This window comes from Eschrichtius robustus, chromosome 20 (assembly GCF_028021215.1).
Source record: "Eschrichtius robustus isolate mEscRob2 chromosome 20, mEscRob2.pri, whole genome shotgun sequence".
Taxonomy (NCBI): Eukaryota; Metazoa; Chordata; class Mammalia; order Artiodactyla; family Eschrichtiidae; genus Eschrichtius; species Eschrichtius robustus.
This window is the reverse complement of record NC_090843.1, coordinates 64,408,058-64,422,788: the sequence shown is the minus strand read 5'-3', so window position 1 is coordinate 64,422,788 and position 14,731 is coordinate 64,408,058. Positions and strand designations below refer to the sequence as shown.

The 14,731-nt window shown below is 38.2% G+C and overlaps 1 protein-coding gene across 4 annotated transcripts in view; it reads right to left on the bottom strand.

Annotated features, from left to right (window-relative positions):
• Positions 1-14,731, bottom strand: part of NCOR1 (nuclear receptor corepressor 1) — a 144,787-nt gene that overhangs the window by 111,843 nt on the left and 18,213 nt on the right. For all 4 annotated transcript variants that reach the window (XM_068531636.1, XM_068531639.1, XM_068531637.1 and 1 more), the window contains exons 2-3: positions 12,189-12,366; positions 4,695-4,828 (exon numbers count right to left, since the gene is read on the bottom strand). In XM_068531636.1, coding sequence (XP_068387737.1) covers positions 4,695-4,828; positions 12,189-12,296 — 242 coding nt within the window. In that variant the 5' untranslated portion in view covers positions 12,297-12,366. The remainder of the gene's footprint in view (positions 1-4,694; positions 4,829-12,188; positions 12,367-14,731) is intronic.

Below are 14,731 nucleotides of genomic sequence, written 5' to 3'. Positions count from 1 at the left end.
CTGTGGTAAAACTAGTTACAAAAATTATCTGGGGCTTCCCTGGTGGCGCAGTGGTTGAGACTCTGCCTGCCAGTGCAGGGGACACGGGTTCGAGCCCTGGTCTGGGGGGGTATCCCACGTGCCGCGGAGCAACTAGGCCCGTGAGCCACAATTACTGAGCTTGCGCGTCTGGAGCCTGTGCTCCGCAACAAGAGAGGCCGCGATGGTGGGAGGCCCGCGCACCGCGATGAAGAGTGGCCCCCGCTTGCCGCAACTGGAGAGAGCCCTCGCACAGAAATGAGGACCCAACACAGCCAAAAATAAAAATAAAAAATAAATAAACTATGTTCCTTTAAAAAAAAAAAAATTATCTAATTCAAGGACAACATTGTTATCTTAACCTTATATAATATTGTAACTTGCTTACAGCCATCCCTGGATTTGGGTCAAAATACTCAATGAACTTGCCACTGGAAATAAATGGCAGTGGAGAAAAGTTTGTTAGTTGTATAGTGTCCAATGAAGAACATTACTATCTTAATTTTGCAGTACACTGTGTTTGCTGGTGCTATTTTTATACAGTGAAGCAACAGCCTTGCAGGAAAATAAGAAACAGTTTAATAATAAAATATTCAACTTCTTAAAAAAAAAAAGATAACCCTCATTTAGGGGAAATATGTCATAAACTTCATAGCTATTCAAAATAGTGGCCCACAAAGACCATCTAGAATTACATCGATTTATTTTATTTATTCCCACCTAAGGAAGGCTGTTGTCTGAAACAAAATTAATTTCACTTAAATTTAAAAATGTATAAATATGATTTGGCCTCTTGTTGCTCAAGGGAAAACCAATTATCTGAGTTTCAGTGAATCTTTTTTTGTTTTTTAAAGTATTTGTTTATTTATTTATTTATGGCTGTGTTGGGTCTTCGTTTCTGTGCGAGTGCTTTCTCTAGTTGTGGCAAGCGGGGGCCACTCTTCATCGCGGTGCGCGGGCCTCTCACTATCGCGGCCTCTCTTGTTGCGGAGCACAGGCTCCAGACGCGCAGGCTCAGTAATTGTGGCTCACGGGCCCAGGTGCTCCACAGCACGTGGGATCTTCCCAGACCAGGGCTCGAACCCGTGTCCCCTGCATTGGCAGGCAGATTCTCAACCACTGCGCCACCAGGGAAGCCCTCAGTGAATCTTTTATAATATCTGAAACTACCTCAGTTGTTCTGTATCTGCTATCTAAATATCCAAATACTCTAAAATGCTATTTGGACTAATTTTTCCAATGAAATCTATAAAACATGATGAATGACATTCACACAGAAATGACTCTTACATTTTATGAGTGCTGTGTTTATAAAATGATAAACATTTGCTAACAAAAAATTTCCTGGAATACATAACAGAACTAAACAGCAAATCACCCCAAATCCCACCACATAGAAACAACTATAATTAGGGGTGAATATCATTCCCAGACATCATTTTTATATATGGATGTATGGATATACAGGCAAAAATAAAACAGAAGAATCACCATATTTTTTAAATACAGAATATTTGGTTTATTTTTATACAGATATGTATATGAGAAAAAAAATGAAATGAAATGAAGCAACTGCTATATTCCAGGTCAACACTCCTTTAGCGTAAGAAATCAGTTCCTAAAAAATTCTTGCTAAAGGGTTAGGAAAATAATTATGAAGAGCATTAATTAAAATTATGATTTTAATTTTTTTAACCTAATATATTTCCATTTTAGAAGTCATCAAATCACTCCAGGCACAGTTTTCTTTTTTTAAAGATAAATTATTTATTTATTTATTTATTTTTGGCTGCGTTGAGTCTTAGTTGCCGCGCGCAGTCTTTCTCTAGTTGCGACGAGCAGGGGCTACTCTTTGTTGCGGTGGCTTCTCTTGTTGCAGAGCGTGGGCTCTAGGCGTGCAGGCTTCAGTAGTTGTGGCATGTGGGCTCAGCAGTTGTGGCTCACGGGCTCTAGAGCACAGGCTCAGCAGTTGCGGAGTACGGGTTTAGCTGCTCCTGAGCATGTGGGATCTTCCCAGACCAGGGCTTGAACCCGTGTCCCCTGCATTGACAGGCAGATTCTTAACCACTACACCACCAGGGAAGTCTCCACACACACTTTTCAAATGCATACCTTTAAATATTCTCCCACTACTTATCGTACCTCTGATTTGGGGTACTTATTTTTACTTTGTCAAGATTTGGTACTGACATTCCGTTAAAGAACCATAATTCATCGAGATGTCTCATATGGACTTTCCACTTGAATGGGTTTATGGCTACTGTAGTCCTTTTACCACGGCTTCCATTTGACTGGATTGAATTCCATTTGACTGGATTCCATTTGACTGGATTGAATTCCATTTGACTGGATTCCATCACGTAGAAATTCTTCAAGAAGCTTTAGATGCTCAGTGCTTTCATGTCTGAAAACGTCTGCTTGTTACTTTTAAACGTGTCTGATATAAATATTCTTGGATCTCAATTTCTTTTTCTCAGAACTTTGTAGCTATTGCTCTACTATTAATATCTTCTGTCAGATTCTTTTCCCCATATCAAGGACTTGTGCTTTGCTTCCTGGATTCCTGATTCTTTTACTTAGCCTTAAACTTTAATAATAACCAGGATCTGTCTCGGTATTGATCATTCTGTGCAAATTTTTCTTGGAGCAAGGTATGTCCTATCAACCTATTGAGTTCTTCCTTCACTTTAAAGGGGAAAAAAGTGGTGTTTTTTTTAAGTTATGAATATTATTTCCTTTCCTTTACCAGGTTCTCCACCTCAGAAACACATGTTCTTATGACATGTTGGATGATTTTAATTTGCCCTCCATATTTATCCACTTCTTTCTAATTGCTTTAATCTCTGTCCTTTTCTTCTGTATCCACTCTGATCATTTCTAGACCTTTCTTCCAAGACAAAGGACTGACTTTCAGCCACATCTATTTTATTCCTTGTTCCTTCTCACTTTATACATTGAATTTAAAATGGTGGTCTTGGGGGCACAGGAATGTCCAATCTTTCATTTTATCTGATATGTTTGCCTTATTTTGCTTTTGAATACTTCATTTTTAATTTTACATTCTACAGTGCACAGCACTCACGGGGCATGTTCTTTGTTTTTCATCTTCTTTACACACACGGGTCTTTGTTTTTGAAACACTGTATTGCTTTAATCTTCCTTTCCAGGAATATGTTTTCCCTGTTCATGGCATCCCTTACCCTCCTGCTCAGGCATACTATGAGAAACCCTACCCAGACTCCCTCTTTGGTGTGGAATGGTATGTGGGCGTTTTCCTTGCTCATCCCCACTTTGCCTGGAATGTGTTTGTCTACAGATGGAGGACTGGATATGGCTTTCTAAATACTTTTCTGGAAGTATATAGCCTGAGGAAACAGAAAAGTGGGGCAAATCAGGGGAAAACTCGGATGGGGCTGTGACAACCTTTGCTAAGGATCCTGGTCCGCTCCACCAGCCACACAGGTAAACCAGTCCTGAGGGCTTTGGCTCAGCACTTTGGAAAGTGGCACACTGTTAACTATCCTTCCTGCAGGATGGCATAATGGGGATTCCTAAGCCAACCGTTCACCACATCATCACCCCCACTCATGTCTTCCCAAATTAGGGAGCAATCATGAGAAATCCTATGACTACACTAACCTTCTTTCTTTCTTCAACACTGCTTCTTTGAGAGTAAAAGTAGGAACCAGGAGGCCAAGTTGTGCAATATTCTTCTCATTCCTTCCTTGAATGCCACTTTTCCAAGTTTATGGCAGTGGCTGTATCCTTTCCTTTTTCATGCAGGGTGCATTTTTAGCCCTTTTTAAAAAAAAAACCACCTTTGTATATTTGCTAGATAGTAGAGGAGAGTGATCTGAATTCTCTCCACAACCTTCACCAAGAAATGCATTTTACAATGATTTTAAACATGGCAGAATAATTTTAAACCTTTTATCATCTTAAAACCTAAACAGTAATCATATTTTTAAAATAGGACATCAGGTTCTTTACAAAACTGCTAAAACAAGGACTCAAGAAAGGTGATTTAATAAAGGTAGTTATTATACTTCAAAATCCTTTAGATTAAGAGTGAGAATGGAGTAAAAGACCGCAGAAATGGTAAGGACCCTGGAGAAAATGAGTACCTGCCATGGACGGGGCCAACGTTACCTGACCAAATACTTATCCTCTGCAGACAATGCTATTATTATCCTCATTTTTACAGGTAGAAAACTAAGGTCTGAGAAGTCTAAATCACTGACTGGCAACCCTGTCTGCAAATGAGAATGACCTGGGCCCAATCCCAGGGACTCATTTAATTATTCTGGGATGGGACTTGGGAATCAAGCTTTTAAATCTCCCCAGGTGGTCCTAATATGCAGCCTGAATTGAGAACACCTGTTTACACAATGCTACAAAGTCCACAACAGCTGACCAGGATTCAAACCTAGGTCTACCTGACTGCCCGCTACACAGCATTAACTCCGAACTCTGGAAACAAGTTTTTAAGAGTTTGTTAACTATTATGACAATTACTCCAAATGGTAAACAAATACAAAAGAGCTCAAAATATAAACTGTAAATGACCAGTCACAGCTTGGTTAATAAGATTACAAGTTAAATATAACAAAATTAAAGTAATAAAATAAATGACACAAGTTCAGTCCTGGATGGAAACGTAAAAGAAAGCCTGTTACCTGTCAGAACCTGGGTGAAACTCTGAAAGCAGGGAAGGTCGTCTGCGAAGCTGCTGCTGCTGCTGTTGCTGCAAGAGCTGGGAGGCCTGACTGACTTCGAGATGAGAAGAACGATAATCAGGGACTGCAAACTCCTAGTAGTAAAATAATCATGAATTAATTATTAACCAAGAAGTGAAAAGCATCATGAAACCAAACCAAGGACAAATGAACAAAGGCAGTTATGGTCCACTAAGTATGGAAAGAAGCAGCAATGATTTCAATCCTTCACTGATTTAACTCTTTCACATAACCTAAAACAACCAACATTAACTATATATCATTCAAAAGAATTCAAAATGAGATTTCCTCTTCAACCTATTTTTTTTTTTAATTTTTAAAAATTGACGTATTTGTTTATGGGGGCATTGGGTCTTCATTGCTGCACGTGGGCTTTCTCTAGTTCCGGCGAGCGGGGGCTACTCTTGGTTGTGGTGCAGGGGCTTCTCATTGCAGTGGCTTCTCTTGTTGCAAAGCATGGGCTCTAGGCTCATGCGGGCCTCATTAGTTGCAGCACACGGGCTCAGGAGTTGTGGCTCATGGGCTCTAGAGCGCAGGCTCAGTAGTTGTGGAGTACAAGCTTAGCTGCTCTGCAGCATGTAGGATCTTCCCAGACCAGGGCTCGAACCTGCAGTGGCAGGCGGATTCTTTTTTTTTTTAAATAAATTTATTTATTTTATTTATTTATTTTTGGCTGCACTGGGTCTTTGTTGCTGCGTGCGGGCTTTCTCTAGTTGCGGCAAGTGGGGGCTACTCTTCATTGTGGTGCGCGGGCTTCTCATTGCAGTGGCTTCTCTTGTTGCAGAGCACGGGCTCTAGCCTCGCGGGCTTCAGTAGTTGTGGCACGCAGGCTCTGGAGCGCAGGCTCAGTAGTCGTGGCACATGGGCTTAGTTACTACGCAGCATGCGGGATCGTCCCAGGCCAGGGCTCGAACCCGTGTCCCCTGCATTGGCAGGCGGATTCTTAACCACTGCACCACCAGAGAAGCCCAACAGGCACATTCTTAACCACTGTGCTACCAGGGAAGTCTCAACCTATATTTGATTTATTCTTCTAATAACATATCACAATAACTCCTAATCTATATTACTCACGTAATAAGGTCTCAAACCCTTGTGTTCAATATGAAATCCTAAAAAGCATTCCTATCTTAAATTTAAAATGGATAAGCTGGAAGGGACACAGAAGCCATCTAGTTAAACCCACATATATTTACAAATGAAGAAACAGAAGTCCAGAGAATCAACCTGCTAGTTAAGAGTAATAGTTTTTTCCATCATTCTAGGTGGGTGTTTTATGTTTATTTTTCTACTTTTCTTTTGTTGAAAAGGTCAAAGCTTCTTTTGAAAAGATACTAACAATCACAAACAGATAAACACAGAATTACCAAATAACCCTGGAATTCCACTCCTAGGTATACAGACAAACTAACTAAAAGCATATGTCCACACACAAGAATTTGAACACAAATTGTCAAAGCAGCATTATTCACAATAGCCAAAAAGAAGACAGAATCCAAATGTCCACTGACTCATACATAGATAAACAACATGATGTATCTGTACAATGGAATAGTATTCGGCCATTTAAAAAAATGAAGTACTAATACATGCTACAAAATAGTTGAACCTAGAAAACATAATGCTAAGTTAAAAAAAAGATTCAAAAGCCACATATGATTCCATTTACATGAAATGTCTACAAGATGCAAATCAAGAGACATAAGGTAGATTAGTGGTTGTCGGGGATGGAGGGAAGACAGGAATTGCGGCTGACTACTATTATGTATGGGGTTCCATTTTGGGTGATGCAAAAGTTCTAGAATTAAATAATGGTAATGGTAGCCCAGCATAGTGAATATATGAAAAACCACTATATTATACACTTAAAAATGGTGAATTTTATGTTATATGAATTATATATCAACAAAAGTTTAGAAAATCATAAACAGATAAAGTACAGCTGGCCAGACTGAAACATGGAGTAGGACAGGAGGTCCAGAACCTTTCATTAGAAGCAAATAACAGTAAAAAGATTATCTCATACACAGTCTATGAAAATATATCAGGTACAAAGTTGAAAACATAAACAAGAAAAAACACTGAAGAAAAGACAAAATCATTTTTTTAAAAAAGTACATCAAAACTCAAAAAATAAAGAATTTACATCCAAAGAAACAGACAAGATTAAGTGAAAGTGAAAAAGGACACAAAAGTATTAAAAATATCCTCAAAAAGAACCAAATAGTAATTAAAGAAATTAAAAAGTTGATCACTGAAATTAAACAACAGTAGAAGAGACAGAGGTGAAGGGCAAATGCAAGCAAAGACAGAACTGAGGAATTCTCTCATAACACAGTAGAGCACAAAGATACAGAAATTACAAAAGTTAGAAATGGCAGCTACAGTAAAAGGTTCCAACATTCAATATCCACAGGTGAAAGGCAATATTCTAAGAATAATAGAATAGAATTTCTCAGAAGTTGAAAAAGACATAGTCCTCAGATATAAAAGGGCCTAAGAGAAAAGTTGAGCAGATTTAAAAAATTAATCCACACTGGACATATCAAAATCTTGGAAAACAAAAGATGCAGAGAAAACTCTACTACTAGTCATAAGAAATAAAAAATTAGTTTCCTACAAAGTAAGAAGGATCATAATAAAAGCAGACTTCTCATCAGCAACACTGAACAGAACGAAACACAAATACATATTCCAAGTTCAGAGGAAAACAAATTTGAACCTACAAATTCAGTAACCAAATCATAGTTCAAGTTTTAGGACTACAAACTTTTCAGAATTCAGGAACTCAGAAAATTCACCAGTAACAGCGTCTCTCAAAGAATTCCTAAAGGATGCAGTGAAGAGTAAACAATGAAGAGTAAGAAGCGAAATAAAAGAAACAATAGTGCACTTCTGCTTCCAGCTATGAGCAAGTAACGCTGTCCAAACTACATTCCCATAGTAAACAGCAAAAAAAAAAAAAAAAACTGGACAAAGTGTAGGAATTCCTTTCAGATACTGGACAACAGGCTGCACAGGACTTGACCTCTGAGAAAAGTGACACAAATGGGGGAGTCCTAGCATAATCCAGGCTTTCTGCCTGGAGGTGATTTCCAAACTGCATCCAAACAGTGCCCCAGAATCTTATTCATTGAAGAAGCAACCATACTAAGTTTGGGAAAGCCAGAGAGAATTTCTGGAGACTTCCAGAGAGGAGGGAGTTACACAGAGAAATATTTTCTGAAATATGAATTTGTGTCCCCTTAAGTGTTTGGCTGAATTCCAATCTGTAATGCATAGGGAGAGCATAGCCCAGTCTTTAAAGGCTGAACTAAGAACAACTTCTGAAGAAAGAACTGTTAGAAGGAATGATAAAACAAACAATTCCCAGAGCTCACACAGGGCCAGACCTCATTCAAATTTCCTCCAGCCAGAGATAAGAAATCTCACTGGATACACAAGATATTCAGTAGATAGCCCAGAAGAGGCAAGTTCAGAATTGGAGGATAAATTAGACCTAGAATAAAGACTATTCTAAACTTGCCTTAAGAGTGTTTAAAAATAAAACTCAAAAGTAACTTCACTGCCTACCAAAAGGAATCCAACTTTCTTTAAAGGAATACAACAAAATCCAGCAATGTTCATATTCTAATCAAAAATTAAATATCCAATGCCTGCAATGATAATTCACAGGATGAAATTAACAGTAGATTGGAAACTGCAGAAAAAAAGATCACTGAACACGAAACCATAGCAAAATGAAGCAAATGGATAAAAAAACGGGGGGGGGGGGGGGGGCAGGGAGGAAGACCAGAGGTCCAGTAACCTGTAGGATAAAATAATATAGGAGTAACTGGTGTCTCAGAAGGAAACTAGGAGTAGAGGAGACAGAAAATATACCTGAAGAAATAATGGCTGAATACTGCCCAAATTTTATGAAAATGACAAATACACAGAGGCAGGAAGCTCAGTGAATGCTAAAGACAGTAACATATACATTCAAAAAGCACAACAAAGGCACATCATAATCAAATTGCTGAAAACCAGTGATAAAGAGAGAAGTCTTAAAAGTAACCAGAGGGGGGGAAAAGATATATTTAAATAAACAAAGATAAGAATGAGCAAAGACTTCTGGTCAGAAACCAAACAGGTCAGAGTACTACGAATTACATCTCTTAAAATGCTGTAAGAAAATAACTGTCATCCTAGAATTCTATATCCAGTGAAAGCATTCTTCAAAACTCAAGTTGAAGTAAACTTTTTCAGGTAAATAAAAGCTGAGCAAGTTCACTGCCAAAATACCTGCACTAAGAGAAATGATGCTCTTCAGGCAGGAAGAAAATGTAGCAAAAGGAAACCTGAATATATACAAAGAAGTGAAAGGAGTCAGAAATCACATATATGTGGGCAATTATATAATAGAAGGGAGAAAATAATATGGACAGAAATCAGTTAAAATACAGAAAAAAGTAAAAAATAGATGAAACTAAAGCTAGTTCTTCAAGGAAAAGAATCTACTTAAACTGATAAACCTCTATCTAGACTAATAAAGAAAAAAAAGGAAAAAGAAAACACTTATTATTAACACAAGGAATGGCATCACAACAGATCTAAAAGACACTGAAACAATAAGGGAATAGTATGACAAATCACGGCAATAAATTTAGTATCTTGAACAACAAAATACCCAAACTGACTCAAGAAAAAGTAAAGAATCTGAATTATAACTGTTAAAGAAATTGAGTTAATAATTTATCAGTTAAGTTCTTCCCACCAAGAAAATTCTAGGCCCAAATGGCTTAGATTCTATCAAGTATCTAAGGAAGAAAACAATACCAATCCTACAATGACTCTTCAAGAAAATACAGGGGGAGGAAACACTTCCCAAGCTAATAACCTTCCTAATGGTGAAAGGCTGAATGCTTTCCTCTTAAGATCAGAAACCAGGCAAGGATTTCACTCTCACCCCTTCTAGTCAATACTGTACTAGGTATCCTAGCCAGTGCAATAAGGAAGAAACAGAACAGACATCTAGTTTGGAAAAGGAGAAGCAAAGCTGTCTTTATTCTCAGGTTACAGGATCATCTACATAGAAAATCCTACGAAATCCATAAAAAAGCAAGTAGAGGTAGCAAGTAAGTTTGCAGGATAGAAGATAAATATACATAGCAGCAATGAACAACTGAAAACTGAAATTCAAAAATAAGTACCAGTAACAATCACATTAAAAATACTACATATTTAAGAATAAATGTGACAAAAGATGTACATGACCTGTACACTGAAAACTACCAAACATTACTAAGAAAAATTAATGCAGACCTGCATAAATGGAGAGAGATACCATGTTCATGGACCAGAACATTCAAAGTCGTCAATTCTCTCCCAAATTAATCTCTAGATTCAATACAGTATCAGTCAAAATCCCAGCAAGCTTTTTTGTAGACATTGACAAGTTGATTCTAAAATGCGAAGGCTCTACAATATCCAAAACAACAATTCAGGGAAGAATCACACTACTTAATTTCAGGGTATTATAAAGCGGTAATAATCAAGACAGTGTGCAGTGCTTTATTAAAAGATTAAATGTTTCTTTACACAGAAAAATCATAGATGCAAGATAAAGAAAAACGAAACATATCAGTGTAGAGAGAACAGAAATATACTCACATATATATGATCAACTGATTTTCAATGAAAGCGCCAAAGCAATTCAGTGAGGAAAGGATAATCTTTTCAACAAATGATTTCTAGAACTGAATACCCACATGCAAAACAATGGCTTCAACCCTTACTTCACACCATAAACAAAATGTAATTCAAAATAGATCACAGACTTAAATGTAACAACCTAGAGTTTTAAAGCCTCTAAGAAGAAAACATAGAAGAAAATCTTAGTGACCTTGAGTTTGGCAAAAAACTTCTCAAATATGACACAAAAAGCAAGAAATATTAAAGACAAAAATTAATAAAATGCACTTGATAAGATTAAAAACATATCTCCCAAGGATACCGTAAAAAAAAGAAGGCAAAGCTTCTTTATGTAATCTAGTAGATACAGCTAAAACATAGATACAGATTTCCTAAACAATTTTATTTGTAATAACCAAAAACTGGAATAAGTGACTGGATAAACAAATTATGGTATATCCATACCCAGCAATAAAAAAAAATTAATTAACAAGATGCACCAGAACATGGATAAACCTCAAAAGTATTATGGGACAGAAAAGAAGCCGCTGACAAAAGAGTTCATGTGAAACTCAAGACAAAGGTAACCTGTTATGACAGAAAGCAGACCACAGTTTCCTGGGAGTTGAGGTTTGTGGGAAGTGGGGGAGGAGGCCTGACCTGGACGGGGCACAAGGGAACTTTCCGGGGTGATAGAAATTTTTTCTTTCTTCATTTTGGTGGTGGTTTTATGACTGTATGAATCTTGTCAAAATGTACACATATAATAAAATTTTATTACATATAAACTAAATCCCAAAGTCGATTTAAAAAAAAAAAAAAAAAAAGACAGCAGCAGCGACAATAATCTAGGAAATTAGTAATCAGATGAATAGCACTGGGGCAGGAAGGACACACAACCAAAACTCAACACCTAACCATGTAAGAATCCTCAGTCTAGCAGTAGAAAGTGACTTCTTCAACCAAAAAAGGACATCTACAAAAAACATGTGACTAATATGATACTTAATAGTGAAAGACTGAATGTTTCCCTAAACAGAAACAAGGTAAGGATGCCCCTTCTCACTTTGTAATCATGACCATGCTTTAAAGGAGTCCTTGGTAGTATCCAGTAGTACTCAACTATATTTGCTGGTAAGTGTGCTTTCTTGTTCTCCGAAATGACCATTTCATTCCTTCCCTTCTCTTTCCTTCAAACCTCTTACACCTCCGTCCCTGGCGCACTCTAAGCTGATTATTTCACCTATTTTATTTTTCACAAGGTAAAACAATCACGCAAACTCATCTTCCTACCATCAAATCTCTCAAGAAGGCAGAGGTTCTTTAATATATCACAAATAATACCAGTAGCTACACAGAGTAAACACACATATAGAAAACCTTAGCACAGGACCTGGCTCTCACTCAAGAGTGGCCAAGTCATCCGGCCAGCTTAATACTCAACCAGAACTTGGCACATAAACAGATGTCTTAACTTAGAAACTCTAGGCAATTGATTCTTCTCTATCCATCAACAACTCCTACAATCAGAAGCAGAGACATGTTCACCTCCTGAAATCTGGCATAAAGCCACAATAAGAAGATAATTCATCCCTAACCTTTGGTCCCCCACCTTCGAGAATGGTTTTTGCCATTAAAAAATATATATAACAATTATATACATATAATTGTATTTGGTTTCTGACCAACAAATGTATTAAATGGGAAAAGTAAAGAAAAACACAAAATATATATGCAACGTGCGTAATAGCTGTTCCTTACCTGCTGGTGGCGGGTGCTGGGAAAGGTGTACTGAACAGAGTGGGGAGGATAACGACTTTGCTCTGTGCTGAACGCTCCTTGGTTGGGGGGATAACCTGAACTTGACATTATCAGTAAAGAAGTCCTCACCAGGTTGTGAGATCAAGTGCAACAAACAATCATGCTTCTAGGAAATCACCTAAACAGGATGGGGAAAGAAAAGAATTGATAAGTACTAAAGCACCAGGTGTGCTTCTAATAACACAACTATAGCTACATAAACAAAACCACCATTATCAGTAAAAGCTTTCTCTCATGTTACTTACTTAATACAATAAAAGTTACTGGGGCTTTAAAAACATCAATGGGTCCTTTCCTCTATACTTAAAAAAGTTTCTTTAAGATATCACAAATAATACCAGTAGCTACATAAAGTGAACACACATAAACTCTTAGCTCTGGAGCCAGCACATAGCAACTGCTCAGTAAACATCCTTCTTTCAGTAAATACCTGAAACACAAATATTACATATTACAAAAACAAAAATCTATGGCTGTAAATTTGGGGGTTGTGAAAAAGTCAATTGTTAAAAGGATTCAAGAGTATTTATAAGGTAAGCATTTCTGCAGAGGAAACATTGTCTTTATTAAATAATTCTGCCCCAAAATGACAGCCTAAGAAGGCATTAGGGATAGAAAAGCTTTCAAGGAAGAACAAAGTGAGCCTATCACTTCAAGAAAAACTGCCAAATTTTTTTTGAAAATGAGGATTTTGGCAAACTTCCATCTGCCACCATGAGCCTGACGGCTTCCCCACATTTAAAGACTTTTCTGGCAAGACTGGTGGTGGTATTAACAAGGGTGAGTTTTTGATATTACATAATGAAATTTGAAGATCTGCATAACTCAATGAATCAATATTTTCCAAATGACCAATACAGAATTACAAAATAAGGCGTGAATGAAGTATTTATTTAAAGTACAAAACATTTTACCACAGTTCAATAAATAGGCGCAAGACAAACCAATAAATGTTTAATGTGACAGAATATGAAAGGTTTACTAATATGGTTTCAGATTCTACACAGTAGCTAACCTTTAAAAATTTACCATTTGTCTGGTTTGGGTGTGATATCAAAGAATATCCACAATTACGTTAAAAGGCTATTAAAATACCCCCTCCCTTTTCTAAACACATGGCTACATGAGGTTAGCTTTTCTTCATAAACTTCCATCAAAACAACACACTGGGGCTTCCCTGGTGGCGCAGTGGTTGGGAGTCTGCCTGCCAATGCGGTGGACACGGGTTCGAGCCCTGGTCGGGGAGGGTCCCACATGCCGCAGAGCGACTAGGCCCGTGAGCCACAACTATTTAAAACAAACAAACAAACAAACAAAAAAACACACTGGGGCTTCCCCTGGTGGCACAGTGGTTAAGAATCCGCCTGCCAATGCAGGGGACACAAGTTCAAACCCTGGCCCGGGAAGATCCCACATGCCGCAGAGCAACTAAGCCCATGAGCCACAACTACTAGCCTGCGCTCTAGAGCCCGAGAGCCACAACTACTGAGCCGCGAGCCACAACTACTGAGCCCACGCACCTAAAGCCCATGCTCCTCAACAATAGAAGCCACCGCAATGAGAAGCCCGCGCACCACACCGAAGAGTGGCTCCCGCTCGCCGCAACTAGAGAAAGCCGCGCACAGCAACGAAGAACCAAAGCAGCCAAAAATAAATAAATAAAACAAATGTATATATATTAAAAAAAAACATATTGCAAGATTGAATGCAGAAGCAGAAATGAGAAACAAGCTACCTTCTTTTCAGATACGGAAGAGGTCTGAAAAAATGTAAAACAATGCCACTATTCTCATCAAATTTTTTGTTATATTTTGGAAAATACTTATTAAAATGTTATTTACGTTAAGACTTGGGTTTATATTATTTTAAATAAATATCTTTTAAATTTTCCCATTTGAATATCTAATATGGTAAATATCAACATATATAACCCACATAAGCAAAAGCTCTTTGGAGTCCCAAATAATTTTTAAGAGTATAAAAGGAGTCTTGAGTCCAAAAGGTTTGATGACCACTGGCCTAGAGAATCAGGTCATCTTTAGATTGACTAGCATTAGTGCCCTACAGAGGCAGGTCACACCAGGTCCCTGCACTCCTTCTAGAAACTCTGGCCCTGTTAAGGTGTGGCTTTGACATGATGTTTATGTCAAGTGAACTACTCTACTGAACCCGGGTTGTACCAATCAGATCCCCCTCCAGGAATCTGAATTGAGAACGTCAGCTATTGCAAAGTGGCCAGAGTAGGAGTCAAGGTGAGCCAGAGCATGTGCCAGAGAAGTTACAGGGGAGCAGAGGACGCCAGTCCAGACACAGACCAGAACAGGATGCAGAGAGAAGTGGAGCCCAGAGACCTCAAAGGCCCCCCAAGACACACTGGGAACTGCCTAGGCTCACACTCCTTGAATCAGTCCCCACGAGAAGGCGCTGTATTTCTTTCTTTCTCCTTGGATACCTGTTAAACTGCCTACATAGTCTCACAGTAA